This window comes from Leishmania donovani, chromosome 11, assembly GCF_000227135.1.
Source record: "Leishmania donovani BPK282A1 complete genome, chromosome 11".
Lineage (NCBI taxonomy): Eukaryota > Euglenozoa > Kinetoplastea > Trypanosomatida > Trypanosomatidae > Leishmania > Leishmania donovani.
Window position 1 is genome coordinate 177,798 of NC_018238.1, and position 19,523 is coordinate 197,320.

At 57.3% G+C, this 19,523-nt stretch overlaps 5 protein-coding genes across 5 annotated transcripts; all 5 read right to left on the minus strand.

Moving 5' to 3' along the window:
* Nucleotides 1-1,206: 1,206 nt before the first annotated feature.
* On the minus strand, nucleotides 1,207-2,859 carry LDBPK_110520 (nucleobase transporter; the record flags this gene model as incomplete). Its single annotated transcript, XM_003858980.1, has 1 exon — nucleotides 1,207-2,859. The coding sequence occupies one exon, from the start codon at nucleotides 2,857-2,859 to the stop codon at nucleotides 1,207-1,209; it is 1,653 nt and encodes a 550-aa protein (XP_003859028.1).
* A 1,531-nt stretch (nucleotides 2,860-4,390) lies between these two features.
* On the minus strand, nucleotides 4,391-6,334 carry LDBPK_110530 (hypothetical protein, conserved; the record flags this gene model as incomplete). The annotated part of the gene is made up of 1 exon (XM_003858981.1): nucleotides 4,391-6,334. The coding sequence occupies one exon, from the start codon at nucleotides 6,332-6,334 to the stop codon at nucleotides 4,391-4,393; it is 1,944 nt and encodes a 647-aa protein (XP_003859029.1).
* Nucleotides 6,335-7,111: 777 nt separating this feature from the next.
* On the minus strand, nucleotides 7,112-9,274 carry LDBPK_110540 (hypothetical protein, conserved; the record flags this gene model as incomplete). The annotated part of the gene is made up of 1 exon (XM_003858982.1): nucleotides 7,112-9,274. The coding sequence occupies one exon, from the start codon at nucleotides 9,272-9,274 to the stop codon at nucleotides 7,112-7,114; it is 2,163 nt and encodes a 720-aa protein (XP_003859030.1).
* Nucleotides 9,275-10,839: 1,565 nt separating this feature from the next.
* Nucleotides 10,840-12,240, minus strand: LDBPK_110550 (amino acid permease/transporter, putative; the record flags this gene model as incomplete). Its single annotated transcript, XM_003858983.1, has 1 exon — nucleotides 10,840-12,240. One exon carries the CDS (start codon nucleotides 12,238-12,240, stop codon nucleotides 10,840-10,842), a length of 1,401 nt encoding a protein of 466 aa, XP_003859031.1.
* Nucleotides 12,241-16,191: 3,951 nt separating this feature from the next.
* LDBPK_110560 (protein kinase, putative) lies at nucleotides 16,192-17,928 on the minus strand (the record flags this gene model as incomplete). The annotated part of the gene is made up of 1 exon (XM_003858984.1): nucleotides 16,192-17,928. One exon carries the CDS (start codon nucleotides 17,926-17,928, stop codon nucleotides 16,192-16,194), a length of 1,737 nt encoding a protein of 578 aa, XP_003859032.1.
* Between the last annotated feature and the right edge of the window lie 1,595 nt (nucleotides 17,929-19,523).

The following is a 19,523-nucleotide window of genomic DNA, read 5'->3' on the forward strand; positions in this document are numbered from 1 at the left end:
GTGAGGGCCGGGCGTGGGATACGCTCGGGTCGCGCACACACCCCGCCCATCACATGGACGGCACAGGCGCGTGCACGGTCACAGGCCGCCCCGACGCAGCGCCATCCAGGGCCCGGCCGCCGGCATCCGTGGGGATACATCGCTCTGGCCACCCCTACGCCATAGATGCTTGGCCCTGTCACCACCAGGGGCTGTTCAGCACTGGCAAGGATAGAGCGAGAGGGAAGGGGGAGGGGGGGGGGCTGCTCGGCCTCCCAAAAGAGAAGGTGCGCGGTGGACCCTGAGATGCCACGCACGGAGACGCCCCCCCCCGCGTCATCCGGGTGGAAACAGAAGCGAGAATAGAAAGGAATACAGCAAAGCATGGCGGCTGGCCGGCTGCCGCACAGATGCGCCCATTTTTTAACGCGGGTCGAGGGAAACGAAAATAAAAAAATCGATAGAGATGAAAAGACAAGCAACACCTGTCGTAAATCGAAGACAGTTCTCGATCTACATTGGCTGATGTAATTACCTCGCTTAAAGTGACAGTATCTCCCACTGCGGCGCAGGAATCACAAGAGAGAGCGAAAGACAGACGGAGACAACGAAAGCCGACGAGTTCACTGGGCACGTCCAACTCCCAGAACAGGAAGTCGCGCCACGCAAGCCTCTTTTTTCCTTTCACATCACCCTCCAGCACACTCGCACTCACACGCAGAGACCGCGAGAGATGCACGCAAAATCACACATGACAGCTTGATAAGATAATGGTAAAATAGATGGAAAGATTTTTGCTTGATAAGCGAAACTAAGTAGACAAAAAAGACGCCATCATTGTAACGGGCTCCACCTTCCGGAAGTGGATGTCCGCCTGTGTCTGCGTGTGTGCGTGTGTGTCGAGGGGGGGGCTCGTGCGGGCTCCTGGGGGTTTGTCTGTCCACTCGACTCCCTACTTGTCACTTCGTCTTCTTCACAGCCCTTTGCAAAGACGCTGAAACAGGAGAAAAACAGAAGAGCAAGAGGAGTGATCCTTGGAGGGGAGGAGAGCGGCACGTGGCCGGCGAGACGGGGGAGGAGGGGGGTAGTATCAATAAAGGAAATAGTTAAGCAAGCGAGTCCACCATCTTTTGTAATTTCATCCCTGTTCTGCAGCACCCGAAAAGAAAAGAAAGAGGGGGGCATGGGCCTGATGAAGCGCGACGTGGAGGCGTATCGCCATTTCGCTTAAGTGAATGGAAGCACCTCCGCCAGCTGAATGAGCGAGCCCGCCGCACAGCCGATCAGCAGGCACGCGCCTGTCAGCTGACCGGCCATGGCTCGCTCGCCATCGGTGGAAAGGCTTGGCGTCTCAGGGCTGTAAATCATCGAAAGCGCTCCAACAAAGCCATTCGACAAACCCATGATAATCGTGAACACATACGCGGCCGCCTTCGATGGGATCTTGTGCACCGCGCACAGCACCAGCAGAGGAATGAAGATGATGCGTGTAATCGAGGCAATCAGGATCACCTTGCGCGACGGCCACAGCCGCCTCCAGAGGGTCAGCAAACGGCCGACGAGGTCAGCGAAGTTGTACGCCGCAATGATGAGTGTCGTGAACCATCCGTCAGCACTGTCCACAGCAACAATGATACCCGGGTACACGAGATAGGTGGCACAGAAGGTCAGGAAACAGGCAATCATCATCGGGTAGATCTTCTTGATGACTGGCCACAGCTTCACCTCCTGCAGCAGCTCCGCTGTCGTCAGCATCCTGTCTGCGGCAGCAGGGCAGTCATTGCTGTCCCCATCAAGGTCAGCCTTCGTCTGTGTCACAACTTCGCTGCTGACTTCGCCGGAGGTCGTCTGCGGATATGCACAGTCGCATGCGACCGTTTCAGTGGCATTCACCGCAGCGCCGTCGTGGCTCCCGGGCTCAGGAGCAAACTCCTGCGTCGGCTCCGCCTCGAACCCCTCCCTGGTGAAGAAGCGGTCATCATAGAGAAGGTTGGGGTGGTGGCGCGCCCGGATACCTCTCGCTGTGACATCGCCGTGCTCCGTCTCCAGCAGCAGCTCTGCCTTCTTCTCAGAGCCGGAGTCGGCCAAGTAGCGGCAGGCAGCGCGGTCCTGCAAGCCGGCGGCGCCGTTTTTGCGACACACGCCGTCATCGGACATCTCCTTCACAGCCTCGCGCGGGCAGTAGATGTTCGCCCATAGACCCCGGCTCGAGCGGAACTCAGCAACGTAGCGCCGCGCGTATGGATTGTACGGCAAGATCATGAGAAGCAGCCCGGAGAGGAAGATGATGCCTATCGCCAGGCAGAAATAGATGAGGGACTGCGTCAGCACGGCGTTGTAGGTGTCGGACATGCTTACCTTCAAGACGATCTGCAGCACAGACACTAGAGACCCGGAAACCGCCGAACCGACCAGCATGCCAGTCATCATAATCGGAGGGCAGGGGCCGAAAAGCGCATACCCGGTGTTCTCAAAGTAGGCACGAGCAGCGCCGCCCAGGTATGCTACGATCATCAGCGCCGCGATCGCGCCGTACTCGGGAGCGTTCGTGTGCGGCATGATGAGGATGACGAGCAGTTCTATCGTCATCAACACGCAGCTCACCTCGAGACGGAAGAGCAGCGAGAAACGGCACATGAAGGAAGTCAAGTTTGTCGGCTCATGAATCGCCTGCGCCACTATGGTGACCACTGTGTAGAAGTTGAGGATGTTCCTCCAAAACACCGGCGAGAGCGCCTCTGCAGCCTTGTTGCCAGCGAGGTACTTGTAGTACTCCAGCATGAAGCTCGGGGCGCTGTTGATGGCGTTGGGGCCCATCACCATGGTCACGCCGACCACAAGGCTGGTGACAAGCATGGCCGCCTGCGGTAGCTTCGACATCGCTCGCACTGCGCCGTGTCTGGGGGTGATGTGGAGGGGGTCGGGTAGTTCCTGCGTGAGCAGCAGGAATGCAATGACTGCAAGAGGGGCGTTGTGGACGACACACCGACAACAGCAGCACCGAAACAAGGAGCACGGAGAGTCAGGGATACAGACGCAAAGAGATGCAGCGGAAAAGAAGAAGCCGCGAGGAGGGGAGGTGCGACGAGCACGAACGGTGGCAACAAGGGAGGGCGGGCGTGGAAGAGCTGAGGGGCGTCTCCGAAAAGTGCTAGAAAGAGAGCGTGCCGAAAATAGAAGAGAGAGGGGGGCAAGGAACAAGATGTGAGCGGGAGCTAGCGGTTGGCGGGGAAAGGCAGAAGCGGGGGTGGCGCTTTACGGAACCGCACACCCGTCTCCGTTTTTCCTCCAATCCATGAGCGAGTGTTTGTGTGTGTGTGCAAAGAGGCGGGGTGGGATGGTACGCAGCAGAGAGGAGGGCAGGGATTAGCGGACACACAGACGCAGACGCGAGGCAGTGCAGAACGGGGACAGAATCCACGTCATTCGATCCCGCAATCAAACGCCTAAGATTGGACGTGGGAGGTAGAGGAGGGGGTCCGGGGCCTTGTTGCCGCCCGAGTGTCCCATACCGAACATATACGCACATGCGCACCCGCGTGGCTGGGGTGACCGTAAGACTCGCAAAGGTCCCTCATCTTACCCGTTGCTTCGCCTGTTCGTTGCCCCCTTCTTCTCAAGTGCTGCCCAGAAGCGTCGCAGGTTGTATTGCTCTTTTCTACGTGTGCGTTTCTCTGCCGTACAGCACGACTTACACTCCCCACCCCACACTCGGCCGGCCACACGCCCCCATCGCGCGGTGCGAAGCAGCGCCAGACACGCGGTGCAGCAATGCGCCGACTCAGTCATCGGAGCACTGCCCACCTCCCGCCCCGCAGGTCGCCTCGCAGCCGCGCACAGCAGGCGGGTCGCCACGTCGTGCATCCCTCGCGGCGGCACCCGGGCCCACCCACCAGTAGGCAGCGTGAGGGCCGGGCGTGGGATACGCTCGGGTCGCGCACACACCCCGCCCATCACATGGACGGCACAGGCGCGTGCACGGTCACAGGCCGCCCCGACGCAGCGCCATCCAGGGCCCGGCCGCCGGCATCCGTGGGGATACATCGCTCTGGCCACCCCTACGCCATAGATGCTTGGCCCTGTCACCACCAGGGGCTGTTCAGCACTGGCAAGGATAGAGCGAGAGGGAAGGGGGAGGGGGGGCTGCTCGGCCTCTCAAAAGAGAAGGTGCGCGGTGGACCCTGAGATGCCACGCACGGAGATGCCCCTCATTATCGTGGAGGCGGCGCTGTACAGAAAGACAAAATGGATATGTTCTGAGGAGGGAAAAGCGGGGTGGCAGGAGACGCTCCGAGGCACATTCCCGTGTGCAACAGCACACACTGACATATATACACATACACACGCGAGGGGGGATAGTTGCATGAACTACAACAGACGGATGAGCCTGCCTATCTGCATCACCGTCGCCCTATGGTGGCAGGCAGCGCTCGAGATGCTGACGGACATCCGCAATAACCCGCTTTACCCTTTCGTCATCGTAGATGGCGATTTGGTCGGTGAAGCTTGGATAGCGGAAGGCGTTGACCATCCGCGCTGACGACAACAGGAGCTCTCGCTCCTCTGCCGGGTGCGCAACCGACGGGCCAAAGCGCACGTCAATCGGTGGAATAGTGACAAAGTGATATTGCATAGCGCCCTCAAGGGTGAGGACGGGCTGTGTTGGCATGGAAGCAATCACCCACGGGCGGAACTCGATCACGGCGCGGCAGCGAGGTGGCGAGCGCTCCATCCACAGTGCGTGGCCGATGCCGAGCCCGTGCATGCCCACCACAATGTCCGCGTAGCGGCCCAGGTGATACTGTTGTGCAGCCGTGTGTTTTTCCAGGTATACCTCCTCCACACGGAACCCCGCCGCCCGCATCCACCCTGCATAGCGGGACGCATTAGCGATCACCCGGCTTGTGCGGTGCACGAATAGAGCTCGCGGCTTATACGACAAAGACAATTGAGAAGATGTAAGCGTTCCAATGCTCCACAACGTCGAGGCCGACGAAAGCCATGCGTGCTGCAACCGCAGCCGCTCCATCTCCTGCACGGACCGATTCACTCCGTACGGCGAAGCCCGGAACTGCCGCGCGACCCAATCCTGAATACCGTAAAGAATGTCCCGCTCGAGCACGGGGAGACGGTGGGTGGTCACGAGAAGGCCGTCGCAGAAGCACAGAGTGGACGCAGTGGCCTGAGACTGTCGTCGCGGCGGCGGCGGCGACGCCATCGTGACCGTCGCATTCGCCTCCAACTCTGCACAATGACGGGACTGCGAGCGGAAAAGAAATGAGCTGTTGTACGGAGACCCGCGGGCCAGCTCCGGCGACGAGAATGCGTTCGCCAACGCAGCGCTTAGCTCCATCTTCCTATGTGTGTCCCCGCGGCGGTCCATCCAGTTCGACTCTGGCTGATGCAGCAGCACCGTTTGCGTGGGGATGCGCAGCAGCACGCCGTCCTGCCAGGTTTGGTAGGCGCTGCGGAGCGCCTCAAGGGCGTCGGTGACGAGGTGAAAAAAGTGGGTGGCAATCCACGCTCCATTAAGAAGCACCGCCATCGCTGGCACAACCCGCACTGCGGCTTTAGAGACGCGAGAAGACGGTCTGGAGAGCACGTCGTCCGTCAAAGGAAGAACTGTCAACTCAGCAGCCTGAAACTCGGCAATCCCGGCATGGATGCGCGCATCCGTCAGGTAGATGCGGCCAGCGCGGAGGCACACAGGGCTGCCAGTGGCGGCGTAGCTGGCGTTCGCCAGGTAGCGCGGCGAAACTGGAATGCGGAACGCGGACGCGTTCGATGCGCTCGCCTGCTGCCAGCTAGCGGTCCTCCATGAAGGCCTCTCCGCGACGCGCGCTGCACAGTAGGCCGTCAGCGCTTCTACACTGTTAAGATGCCCCTCAGACGCGCCACCGTCGAGCGTGACGCTTTCAGGCCCGAACGCGTACGGCTGTGAGCGTGCAACCGTTGAGGGCATCTGAGACATCAGCGTGTAAGCGGCCTCGAGGGGGTCTTCGGCAGAGCGCTTGGCCGAGAAGACAAGCGCCTCTGTCAGCGGACAGCGGAAGCGACGACGAGCGTCGTCGTGCTCTTGCTGCTGGCGAAAGGCCACCATTTCATCGCCGTACCAGCCCCACCCCCACACTTGCGTCTGTGACAAGATCACACAACAAATGAAGAAACAAATCGTGGCCGCGATGAGAACACAAGAAAGACTTCGCGGACCGCGTAATCCTCGGCGAGTGCTCCAAAGACGGTGGCGCAGTGAGCCAATGCCAAGCGCCCCAAGCACAGCTGCGGGTGATGGTGGCTGATGATGCACGGGCGACGACTCCTCCGCTCCTCGCTTGCGAATCGACTCCAGAGTCATCCGGCTGGCTCAAGATCGACAAACAAACTCGCTAATTCACGTCGTGAGTGTATGTGTCCGTGTGTGCAGTGGCATAGCCGCAAACATCAAGATTATGGCAATTAAGGGCGCCACCACTGCCATTCAGCCCCACCGCCTCTCCTCCTGCAGCTGCCTTGGTGATCGACTAGTGACCATGATACCGCCTTGGAACGGAGAAAGGGAAGACAGGTGTGGAGTGTGTTACCAGTAGGGAAAAGGAGATGGCACGCGGAGTAAAGGTGCCTTGTGTGAACAACGCCCTCGCCCTTTTACGCGACGAGACAGCAGCGCGTCAAGATGCAGCCACTGGTCACCTCCCACGGATTCAACAGAGCATCACCAAGCCACTAGAAAAGGTGGTGCATTCCGCCACGAAGATACTGCCACTGGGCTGCGGTAGGACCAGCAGTAAGCATCGCTACGTGGAGCGGAGGACTTGTCACGTCACGGAAGCGAGGGAGAGACTCCGTCATCGCGGTGCCAGATACCTCGCCGCTGTTGCTTGCTTGCTTTTTTTTGTGCACAACAGAGAGAGAGACACATGAGTCAGTGCGCCCCCGTCTGCGTATATGTCTTAGTTACTCGAAAGGGGAACGGAGAAAAGGGGGTGCGCGCTGTTCAACGTCGGCATCGAGACGGCACGTCAGATGCAGCTCAGTATGCACAAACTCGGCCTGTACCGCAGGCACCTTCGCTCGTCGAGCCGCTACCGCCACCCCTCACTTTCCATTAGTTTGCAGAACGCTCGCAAACGCATCATTCTTGGTCGAAGTCGTGTATGGCTATCCCAACGACATCCAACTGAATGATGTCCGTGCGGGCATTCAGCAGCATGCCCAAGTGCGGCGTCGTGCGACCCATATCACCGTGCACAAACTCCTTCACATAGGTTCCAGCCTGAGTTTCGAGATCGAGCAGGAACCAATGCGTGTTGAGAGGCGTCAGCCTCATCGAGTGAATCAGCCGCGGCCGACGATGCAGCGAGCGTCGGTGCAGCACACGCAGGGGCGTCTTCTGCTGGATCGGCAAGTCCCTCATAGCGTGAATGGTACGCACATGGGGGTCGGTAGCCACGTCGTCGATGGCACGGCTAGACCAGATGACGCAGCGATACTGCTTCACCTTGCTCTCCGAATGACGGGCGAGGCGGACGGTGATGTCCGCATCCGTCCGACGCAGCTGACGCACTTCTACGCTGCCCTCGTGGCTGGAGCAAATGGACGCCTCGAGGCGGCGCAGATCTTCCTCGGTGAAGCGCTCACGGATCGGCGAAACAAACTCCAGCACAAACGGCCGCCCCTCACCGAGCATCCGCACATCCACATCCTCGCGGCCGGCGCTGTGAAACTTGTAGCGATTGTAGCCGAAGACGAGGTTGGATGAGGCGACGGACGGGGTGACAGCCTGCCAGCGTGTGGCGTGGGCGCCGCGCTCTACCGCCAGAGGTGCAGCTGATGTCAATTCCCCTTCGTCTCTGGCGGGCAACGCGGGCGACTCCGCTGTCTCGGGAGGCAGGGCAGGCATATCCGGAAAGAAGAAGGGCAGCAGCGGGTTTGCGATGACCTCCTGGAGTGAGAATGAGCCGATGCGCTGCCCATTCAGGAACCACGGAGACTGTGACATGTTGCGCATCATTTTGCGATAGCTTCCCATGAGGTAGATGTTCGTGTGATGCAGTCGGCAGGAGACTGTGGCTGCCTGCCGGGCAGTCGTTCGACAATCCTCTTGTCCTTCCTCTCTCGCGGCCGTCGCTGTCGCCGGCATCCATCCGGCCTTGGTAAGATACGGCACTGCATAGTCGTAGATGACGCTGTACGGAAGCACCTCGGTAGAGCGGTTTCCGCAGTACGCAGAGGGCATGTGCCCATCGGTGATCAGACCCTCCGTGGCGTGATGACGACAAAACACTTCTCCGACGAGGCTCTCGCTTGCCCCGCTGTAGCGGAACGCTTGCAGCGCGACGAGAGCAGGCCTGGTTCCGCCGCGATCTGGAGCAGCCGCCCTAGAAGAGCTCGCCGACCCAGAAACAACGGCAGTCACCGCGGTTCGTGCGCGCTTGATGACGGGCTCTCCTGCAGCGGCCTCCTTTCCCGCCTCTCTCGCATGATCTGGCAGCGTCGCCCCAACGGCGTCGACATACACGGCGAGCCCAGGAAGCTGCGTGGTTCTCCTGATGGCTGCCGCCGACACGCTTGAGGCCGCTACATCGTCGTGTGAGTACAACAGATAGGGAAGAATGCGTGCACGCAAATCGCTCATGTAAAAGTCCTTGAAATTGCTCAGCTCCTCCTTCACGACCGACGACGGCAACGGTCTTTCCGTGCCTGTTCCTTTGAGGTCGAAGTAACGGGTTGCCACAGCCAGCCACGTGAAAGTGAAGCTACGGTTAATGTTCACGTTGATGGTGATGGCCTCAGAATCGTAAAACGGGCTTGCCCGCACTGCAGCCGCCGCCAAAGGGGCGTGAATGAGGTCGATGAACTGGTACAGTCCCATGCACGCAACACACAACCACGATACTGCGTATTTGGGAGCAGTATCACCCCCAAGCATACCATGCGCCGTGGACGCTGCAGCTGTGGTCTCCTCCACTTCAGGTGCGCCAGCCGGACGTGGCGCTTGCAGACCGTCTACTGTGGTGACAGTCGGTTGTAGGGCGCCGCGAAAGTAGCGACGCGCGCTCCGAGGAGTCTCATGGACGAGAGTGAACAGTGGATGGTGGTCATCGTCCAGCATCGGCACTGTATCGTCGGAAGGGGCAGAGACGACTCCTGATGCGAGAGAAGGCGGAAGCTGCCCCATCGCTCGTGGAGGAGGGTAATCGAACAGCATTGACATTCGAAGAGCACACTGGTAGCATAGGGCATCTTTCGGCCAGGCAGTGCGGCCAGATGCTGCAGTCACGGCGGCAGCAGACATGAAGATTTTCAGCGTGTCGAGAGAGAGAAACAGCGGCTTTTGCAATAAATCAGAGCGGCACCCATGCGTGCCGTGTGTGTGCGTGTGTTTTCATGGCGATGATGGGAAAACGTGACCACAAAAAAAAAAGGGAGGTGCAAAGAAGAACAGTGTGTGTGTGTGTGTGTGTGTGCCTGCGCGACACGGAAGACAGCAGCACAGAAGAGAACTCATGTCTGCGCGCCGATACCAGTGCAGTTATGTTCTCCTGCATGCCCTCTGGGCACCTCTTGTTCCGCCCGAGCGGCAACGCAACCATACCGCATAAGTGGTCAGTGGCATACCGCATATTCTTTTGCTTGGGGTGTTGCCTTGCAGCGTACGAGGAAGAAGAGGCAAAACGAGGTCTCAAACCTCGTTATGATTCCTTTGTGTTGTTTGGGTATTCGCTCACGTTTCTCGTAGGCTCCCCCGCCCCCTATCGAGCTATGAGAGAGAGGGGGGCTGGAAGTGCAATCCTACCCCTCCCCCCTCACCTACCCTCTCCAAGATCGCAGCTGCCAGGGGGTTTTGATGGTTTCGCCGGGAGAGAGGAAGGGGCGGGTGGATTGAACGCACGCTGCGTACACGCTGCTTTGGCAACGTCACCCTTCACATAGTTCTTTGTCACCGCCTTGCGATGCACTGCATTGCTGGCAATCCCGCCTTCTTCCCCGAGCCCCCTCCCGGCGACACACCTCTCGTGTCATCGTAGCTGTGGTGACGGTCAGGGAAAAGATAAGGCACTAGGGTACGGCGCTCCTGTAGCCCCGCATCACCCACCGATACGCTTCTGTCATAGCACGCAAACACAAGCGTGAGCGGGCATGTGCGCGCACACGTGTGCACATCACCCTCTCGGTGTTGTCTGCCTCCTCCCCTTCTCTCTCGGTGTTGCGTGTTTAATCGAGCTTCACCAAACAAGGAGTAGCCGAGCGCAGCTGTGCGTCGAAGAGAGCGATCACACAGGTTAGCAACATTGCCACAGGCGCACGCGAGGGAAACACATAGAAAGTGTTTCGAGAGCAAGGCGAACAGGAGTGGCACCACAGGTTGTCTTTACATGTGCTTCCCCAGACACATGAACACGCATTCACGAGGAGTGGCATTCATCCCTTTACAAACAAAAAAAGACCCCGGCTATATTTGCTTTCTGTTCCGATGCCGTGACACGCACGCACGCACACACATTGAGGTCCTCGTTTCACGTCGACAGAAAAGTTCAGCAAGGGGCACGCAAAGAAGGCTATTCGGCAGCCATCCGATAGAGGAGAGAAATGCAGAGCCGGAGTTCCCGCGGCAGCTGCCGTTTCCCCTGAGGAAGAGTGCAGCATCTGAAAACAAAAAAAAAGATCAGGAAAGCCTTCGATGATGGGAGAGAGGGAGGAAGAGGGAGAGGCTAAATATCATTTCCGCGATGCAAACCTCTGCGCGCAAGGCGAATGGAAAAAGGAAGCATAAATCGATGGCAGTTGCAGAGCTGATCTTCACACGTCGTTTTTCTCCTTTGAGTCTCACGAATGCATAGTTGTTTAGCTGGTCGGCCTCTATTCTCTTGTGGGCGCAGGAGCCTCTGGCGATACACGGCGCGTCGCAGCCGCATCCGTATTGCCGCCATCGTTGCTGTGGCGGCTGACTGGGATCGCGACAAAGGTGACAATACGGCCAGCGAAATCGTGCCGGTGCACAAAATGGCAATACAAAAATGACACAAGAAAGGAGCTACCGACGACGGCGACGCATAAAATAACCGTTAATTTTTCCTGAAAGAGAGAAACAATGGTGAGGGCAACAGACGACGCCAAGGCCACGCCCATCATGAGGTGCAGTCGCCAACCGTCGAATGGAATTCGGAAGGGTCGCGGCAGATACGGATACAGTTGGCGAAAGCGGTAAAACGAGATTAAGATTACAACAACGCGAATGCCATAGAGGCACTGATCCACCAGCACCAAAGAACCGAAGCCCAGCACCGTCGAGAAGAGGCCAGTGAGGACTGTGTTGAAGGTCAGTGTCCAGTGGTACGTGCCAAATCGTTTGTTGCGCCGCGAAAACCACACCCCCACCTTTCCTGGAAAGGCCTCTGTGAGCGCCATCCCCGAAATGATGCGTGTAGTAGTGCACAGCGCCGAGAGTGTCAGCCCAAACGCCGAGAGAACGCCACCCACCACGGTAAAAAACTTGAGAGCGTTACCGCCTACCTGGTACGATACCTCCGCCCAGTAGCCGGTCTTCCACTTCGACAAATCCAATGGCTCTCTCGATACGCTGGCACCTGCGATGATGGGGGGTACGTAGGTGATCACCGCAAGCCCAATAAGTGGAATGAGAGATCCGATTATGGTCCGCTGCGAGTCCTCGACCTCTTCCACGACTGTCCCAGCTTGCTCAAGTCCAGAGAGGCACCACGAGGCGGTGGAGATAAACCTAGTCCAATCGACGGATGCCGGGATGTAGGCCACGGCTGGCCAGTTCACGTAAAAGCCCGTGCGCAGCTGTTGCAGAAGATACATGAGCACAAATGGGGCCACCGTGAGCACGGTCAGCACCACACTCGTCACGCCAACCGCTTCCACACCCAGCATGTTCAGGGCGTACGTGAAGAGCAGCATTCCCAGTCGCAGAAACTTCGCCCCCGTATCACTACAGCGGATGGATGTGCACAAATACTCGGAGAACATTGTCGGATAGAGAGCATTGTCAACGGCGATGTAGATGAGCGACATGATTGCCATGGAAAGGTACACACACCGGTGAAACGACAGTTTGATCCACATGAGGAAGCCGGCGTTGGACGGCACCGCAGCTGCCAGCTCTGCCACAACCAGCACCATTGGAGCCCCCATTATCACAGGAATGACAATAATCGAGACGATGGTTAAGAGCACACCGCCGCCCATCACCGCTTCTTCGATTCCGTAGGCTCCGCTGATGGTAAATGTGTACATCAACCCCGTCAGAAGCAATGTGGAGAGAGCCCTACGCTGCGGCGGCGCCGTCTGTGACAACGGCGAGTCCTGTACCAGTGCATTGTCTCTCTTCACGACGCTAACCGAAGAGCCGCCGAAACTGTCTGTCGTGGCTGGGTATCCCCCTTTGACACCACTACTGCTCAAGCTCCCGCTCGGATAGGGTGACGTATCGGCGGATAATTCGACAGAAGCGAGTTGGTACCCGTTCGGTAGTGCAGGGCGGTGCAGATGACTACGAGGCGGATGCTCGTAGAGCTGCCAAACTATTCGATTGGGTTCATATTTGCTCATTCACCGAAGGACCACGAAAGGAAACGCGGGAAAGAGTACAAGAACACCGAGACAAAGGAGGACAAAGTAAATAACAAGAAACACGCACAAGGGCGTGACTACGGGCAGTGCCTACGTAATAAAGATTGCGTAACACAAGACAAGCAGAGACCCTCGTTCGTCGACAGTCAAAAGCGGCGTACGTTAAAAAAGACGAATCTGGCAGCAAAGAAAAGAGTAGAAGTTCCGAAAGGCGTCTGTGTGTGTATGTGTGTGTTGCCTCTCTCTCTGTGTGCAGGTTCGCCTTGCTCTCACAAGCTGTGGCAAATAAAAGAAGGGGGAAGGGAAATCGGGCTCAGTCTAGCGGGTGCACAGTGGGCGCAGCAAAACTATCTTGCAACAGCCACCCTCACCTTCACACAAGGAAAGGTCAACCAAGAGAAATACGGAAAGGAGACAGACAAGGAGCGAAAGGGCGAGCGTAGAGTTGTTCTCGTTGACGAGGGTGAGCGCGGCTTCTGCCTATTCTGTGTTGTCGCGTTACGCCAAGAAAAGCGCGTCCTCAGTCGTCAGTAGAGGCCAAGATGAGAGCCGTCTGAAGCACACAATAGAGGCACTGCAGCTAGCGCACTGTGGAAAAGAGATACGAGGTAGCTTGTAGTCGCGGATGTGATAAATTCACTCTGTGAAACGCGAGAGGTACACGGCGAGACACAGCATCTCTGAGAGGGCATGTTGCGTGAAAAACGTAAACACAGTGTGGAGGTATACGGAGACAAAGGTTAGAAAACAAAGCAGAGCTGGCAATTGCTCGAGGGTAGAGGAAGGGCATCACGTTGAGCCGACCCGAAAGACCATAACGCTGATATTACTTCGAGCGCAAAATCTCTCTCGCATCCGATTCGATCCTCCCGCCCCCCCCCCTCAACTTGACGGGCACACCTCATTGGATTTAGCCCATTGTGGTTTTCACCTTGGCGAGGATAGGGAAAGGAAGCATGAGCAAAAACGCAGTTGCCTTGCTCGTATGGCGCATGTGGTCCCATGGATGGCTTCGCCTAAGCGGACGCACAGATGTGCTGTCCTTTGTACGAAATTGATAGCGTCTTTGTGTGGTTCCTGATGGCCTACCCCTACACGTAATGTAATGCGGGGCCTCGCTTCGCAGCCTCTTCCCCTGCTGTCCTCTCCGTTTCCGAAGAGCAAGGCGGGGGCGACGGGTTTTCGCATTCAACCCTGCGCACCGTGAATGTTCACACTAAACACTAGAAGCAACAAACGAGCGGAAAAGACAGCTCCTCACGTTTTCTTTCCGTTTTTCTGGTGTGTGCGCGTGTGTGTCTCCTGTTTGCTAGCCCACTACAAAAGACAAGAAACCGAATAATATTGATGATCAGCTGCAAGAGCACAGAGAGGCAGAGTGCAGCGAGTGAAGGAGGACTCGAAAGAAACGCGCGATGCGCTCAACGACACCGGTACCATTTCTGGTCGAAAGAAACCTATTCTCTTTCTGCTAGGGATCGACCGCAGGTTTGTGAAACTGTATGTGTGATGGTGTACAGGATGCTCCGCTACGCACCTCTGAGCAGCTTTGTTGGGCGCTCCTGGTTCCTTTGCTTTTACAGCAAACTCACTAGGCATTGATGGCGAGGAAGGTGATTACGGCGGCCTGTGCAAGGGTGAATAGACCGCATCATGAGTGTCATCTCGATGAGCTGCGCCGCAAGAACAAGTACGAGAGAAAGCTTCGTGCCTCTCATCATGTTGCCTTTTCTCTGTGCATCTTTCTTTGCTGCCTATTTCCTTGGCAACGCCTTCCTTTGTGAAGTGCTCTGTGGCCTCCGCCCCTCCCTCTTTCCTCTACAGTGCAAGGAAAGGGGGCGGAAAAGAAAAACAGACAAAAGTGGTCGTACTGGCTGAGAGTGAAACCTGTGCGCGCTGCTCACGCGGAATAAGACAAGGCCAGAAATAAGGGGGAGGGGCTAAATATGAGATGAAGAAATGAAGAAACGCTTCGCGGAAATCCTCCCTCAAACCCTCCCCACTTCTTCTCTATGTGTACATGGTACATGCAGCGCACCACCACACGGACCACACATGGGGGAAGGAGAAACAAGCAGAAAGCGGAGAGAACACACGACAAAACGCTGGTCTATGAATGATGACGTTCGAGGTCACATTCATGTTCTCGTATAAAGCCCGCACGCGCAGTCGCATGTTCCGGTGACGCACACGCACACGAAGAGATTTTTCTTTTGCGTGTGCGTTTCTCTGCCGTACAACACGACTTACACTCCCCACTCCACACCCGGCCGGCCACACGCCCCCATCGCGCGGTGCGAAGCAGCGCCAGACACGCGGCGCAGCAATGCGCCGACTCAGTCATCGGAGCACTGCCCACCTCCCGCCCCGCAGGTCGCCTCGCAGCCGCGCACAGCAGGCGGGTCGCCACGTCGTGCATCCCTCGCGGCGGCACCCGGGCCCACCCACCAGTAGGCAGCGTGAGGGCCGGGCGTGGGATACGCTCGGGTCGCGCACACACCCCGCCCATCACATGGACGGCACAGGCGCGTGCACGGTCACAGGTCGCCCCGACGCAGCGCCATCCAGGGCCCGGCCGCCGGCATCCGTGGGGATACATCGCTCTGGCCACCCCTACGCCATAGATGCTTGGCCCTGTCACCACCAGGGGCTGTTCAGCACTGGCAAGGATAGAGCGAGAGGGAAGGGGGAGGGGGGGGGGGGCTGCTCGGCCCCCCAAAAGAGAAGGTGCGCGGTGGACCCTGAGATGCCACGCACGGAGATGCCCCCCCCCCCAGCATTAGGGCGCACACGAAAAAAGACGAGAAGAAAAACGAGCAGGTTATAAAGTTCATGCGTTGAGGGAAGGGGGAATAGTGAGGCGCGGATGAAGAATACACACACGCATAAGCAAAGCCAAACAATAAAAAAAAACAAATGACCGGCGCAAGTGGGTGCATTGACTTCAATCCTCTCCCCCTTTTCGCTGCATCCCCCTCTAAATGTCGCACAAGCCACGCACGCAACCGATTTTGGCTGTCCAAAACTTCATTGCTTCTCCCTTTTAAGAAATCATATCTGCGACGAGTATAATTGCAGAGCATTCATGCCCACCGCTAGAAAGGAAATGAAAAAGAGGTACCGCAGGTGCAGTCATAAAGGACTAGCAACGAGCGGCACCCCACTCCCGTTTTAACCACGTTGCCAGTCAGCTCAAATGGCTGTTGCGCACTCGGAGACTGACAATCATCAGCGGTACTCCACGGCCGTACAAGCCGCCGAGCGAGCCCAACAGATAACCTCAGTGCGCCATCTGCGCGGCCGACGCGGGGTGAGCAATCAGTGTCACTCACGTCCCTCGCACCCTTTGCTCTCCCTTGTATAACTCTACGAGGGCAGTTAACCTCCAAAACGAGAGATACGTGCGCGTCGGCTCACCATTGGCGACGGGAAACGGCAGAGATGAGTGGCGCGGCGACGTGGGGGGATGAAGAAAGACTCAGAGAGGACAGTACCTTTGAGAAACAATTAAAAAAATGAAAAACGAATATAGAGCGAAGAGGGCCTGCAAAGGAAAAGAGAAAAAGAAAAGGGAAATGCTCAACGGCAGTGCGCGTGCACAGCCATGGGGAGACGTCAGTGTTGCGACGCCACCGTCACGTCCTTCACAAATGGATGGCTTCTCAGTTGGCGGCATGTTGGGCGCTTGACTGGGTTCTCAGTGAGACACTGCTCCAAAAAGCTACGGAATTCACTTGAGACGCTCACCTCGTCCAGCATGTCAAGGATTGGCCCAAAGCCCTTGTACTGGTCGCGGAACACTTGGCTTGTGCAACTGGCCCCACCGGTGGCCCTCGAGCCAGGTGCGCTGCTGGCGTGAAATCTGGCACGCGGCTTACCGTCGCTGTCAGCATGCAGAGGGTTGTCCGTTCCAGTCGGGTAACAAGAACCAGAAGCTCCAAATGCGTCGTTGACATGCATGTCAACTAGACTCCGCAATGTGAACTTTCGACGGTACCCGTTCAGGATCATACTGGGATACTGCCGCTCCAGTGGCCTCCAAGGCAACGTTCCCGTTGCCATGTGGAACGCCGTGATGCCGAGCGACCATACATCGTTGCTTGTCAGTGTCCCCAGCCCCAGGCAGCTCTCTGGGGACATGTACATAACCGTACCCCTCTCCGAGAAAATATTCTGTTGCTGTTTCCTTTCGGCGGCAAGATCCCGCAGAACGTCTTCGATGGGTGTAGCCGGGGCAATATCGGTCAAGTCAATGATTTGATACTTGAACTCAGCGTAGTAGGCACTAGAGTCGTCGAAGATGAGAATGTTGTGCGGTTTTACGTCGTTGTGAACGCAGTTGTGGTCCTCGTGAACGCACTGGAGCGCCGACAATATCTCCGCCATGCACCGCTTGATTTCCGACTCTGGAAATGGACCACTGCGCTTCAGCACATCTGCAACACTCCCTGTGACACTGCGCGCCAACACTAGGTGCGCGTACACCATCGCCTTCTCTGCACTGCGGAAGCCAGCTAGGCGTGGCATGTACGTGCCTGCGTAGTAGCTGTGCACTATTCCAGGATGCACCATATTCAAGCGCAGATTCACCGCCAGCTCGTACAAGTCGTGCAGCCTTCTATCTTTCGCATTGTAAGTGACCTCCTTGATTGCGACCGGAACCTTGGCGAGGCACACCTCGCTGCCGTCCATCGCGTCCGTGACAACCATCCACCCCTCGTAAACCAACGCGGTCGCACCGCGGCCGAGGTACAAGCCACCAGTATCGATGTACACCCGTTTCCCGCCAAAGATGCCGCATTCCCAGTGGCCGTTGAGGTGGGGAAAAAGGGCAACGTCACGCTCCCTGTTTCCGAGAGCGGCGTGAGAGGTGGCTTTCATGTCTGTGCTCTGCTTGCTTCGCTCCTTCGCGGCGTTCTCGGACAAGTACCCCAGACCACTTGCGTTGGAGCTACTCTCCGCCTCTACGTGCAACATGGAGCAGAATGAGACGTCCGAATTGTCGTCCATCAAAGGTATGAAGAGGGGTAGATCCTCATTGCTACCACGGCTGATGGTGGGATCCGCTATTGGACGTCCGACAGGCTCCTCCCTGTCTGCATTCGCTGCGCTCCGAAGGGCACAATCGTGGTGGCTTGTGTCTTCGCACGGCTGTGAAGCGGGCACTTGTGTCGATTCGTCAAGCCCACGCATGGCAGCATCTATGATTCGGCCCAGATGGCAGATGGCAAGCAGACTTTTGTACCGGCACTCTTCGAAGACCGCGTACACAGAGGGGTCCATGTTTGCCAGCCTCTGCTTCTGCCTCTCCAAGGGCGGCACCGCAGAAACTCCTACAAAGGCAATCGACATGGTGGCCCATCCAGCCCTGTCACTATCTCGCTTGTTTGCACCTATTTGTGTAGACGTTTCCTTCGCTCCACCACCCTTGCTTCACATTCGGTGAGACCAGGAAAGAAATCAAGCACGCGAGAAGAAAGCAAGATAGACTTGGGCGAATGTAGTGCCATCAATGTAAACTCAAGCGTCTGTGCGGATGTACGAAAAAAGAAAAACAGCAGAGGAGGAGGGCTGAGCATACACACAGACACGAAAAAAAAAAAGAAAACAACAAGAGAATCAGTTGATGCTTTTTCACACCTTTTCCTTCTTTTTGTTTTCGTCTCTGAAAGGGTGCAGAGAGGAAAAAGACGTCTATGTGAAAAAACAGCAAGAAAAGCAGCGGTGCGCACCGGAGAAAATGTATATATGTGTATACAGAATAACAGAGAGAGAGCGTGGGGCAGATAAGATAAAAGTTAGAACATCCTCGTCGCCTGGCTACCACTTTTTCTGCCCCGTACCGCGTAAGAAGTGCGCTGCGGGATAGAGAGAGCGTAGTAGCCAAGGGTGATGTACAAACGTGCATGCATTTCCATACGGACATGCACGGGGAAGAGCGGCGTGAACCTGTTTCGGCCGCTCTTTGCAAGCCTTGGTCAGCCAACAGTGGCGTGCCAGCGCCAAGGCGAGGTTCAAAGGGAGTCCCGCTCCCATCATCTGCGCCGTGAAGTGCGTCAGCGCCCGGCGTTTGATTACGCTGTCACCGGGAGCACAGCGGCCGTGACAACTCCCAAACTCCCGCGGTCGCAAGGTTGAAGCGCAGGGTTTCTCTCCTGCCGCACTTGCGTCGCAAGTACTCTGCAATGGCGGGTTTCAGGCCACCCGCCACGACGACTAAAGGCTCGGCGGGAGAGAGAGTGTGCAACTGATGCTTGCCACCGCACCGAAGCTAGGAATGACTGTGCTGCCCCCCTCCCTCAAGAAACATTGGTCCGCTCCGTCATCCTCGAAAGATCATCCCATCACGGCGCCGTCTTCCAGGCCAGAAGAAGCGCGATTCAGAGCATCCCTGGCGGCCCACTCGCCATCGGGAGCAACACATCTCGGAAGACAGGTGGCGCCTCGTTCCTTTTTTTTGCTGTGACTCGGCCATTCCGCGCCGGATCCCTTTTTGGGTCGACATCATCGCCTGGTACGCGGCCCCCCCTTGGGTTGCGCCGTGGCGCGCCGCGTCAAGATCTACCATTTGTAGAACGATATTCCTGACGAGCCCGTTCTGTGTCGTGCGGGGGGTGGTCTTTCTCCCGAAGCGCGGGGCTCACCGCTTATATGCCACGCGGTGCGCTCCTCAGGCCCTCTTTGGGCCGCCGAAAGGCAGCGTGGCGTTCGCTGCTTATCGGTGACGGGTTGGGCGTATCACCCCGCTTGATCGCCAGTGGAGCTGGAGCGCCTTTGTCGGCGCTGGCGAAGCCCCATGCCAAAAGCACATCAAGAGACAGGTGACCGCGCTGTATGTTTGTTCGTGCGTGCCTTCGTGTACGCATGTGGATCGCGAGAACTGCGTAGAAGCGCGCGGAGATATGGAAATCGTTTTTTCTCTAAGGGAGAAACATGCGACAGAAGAG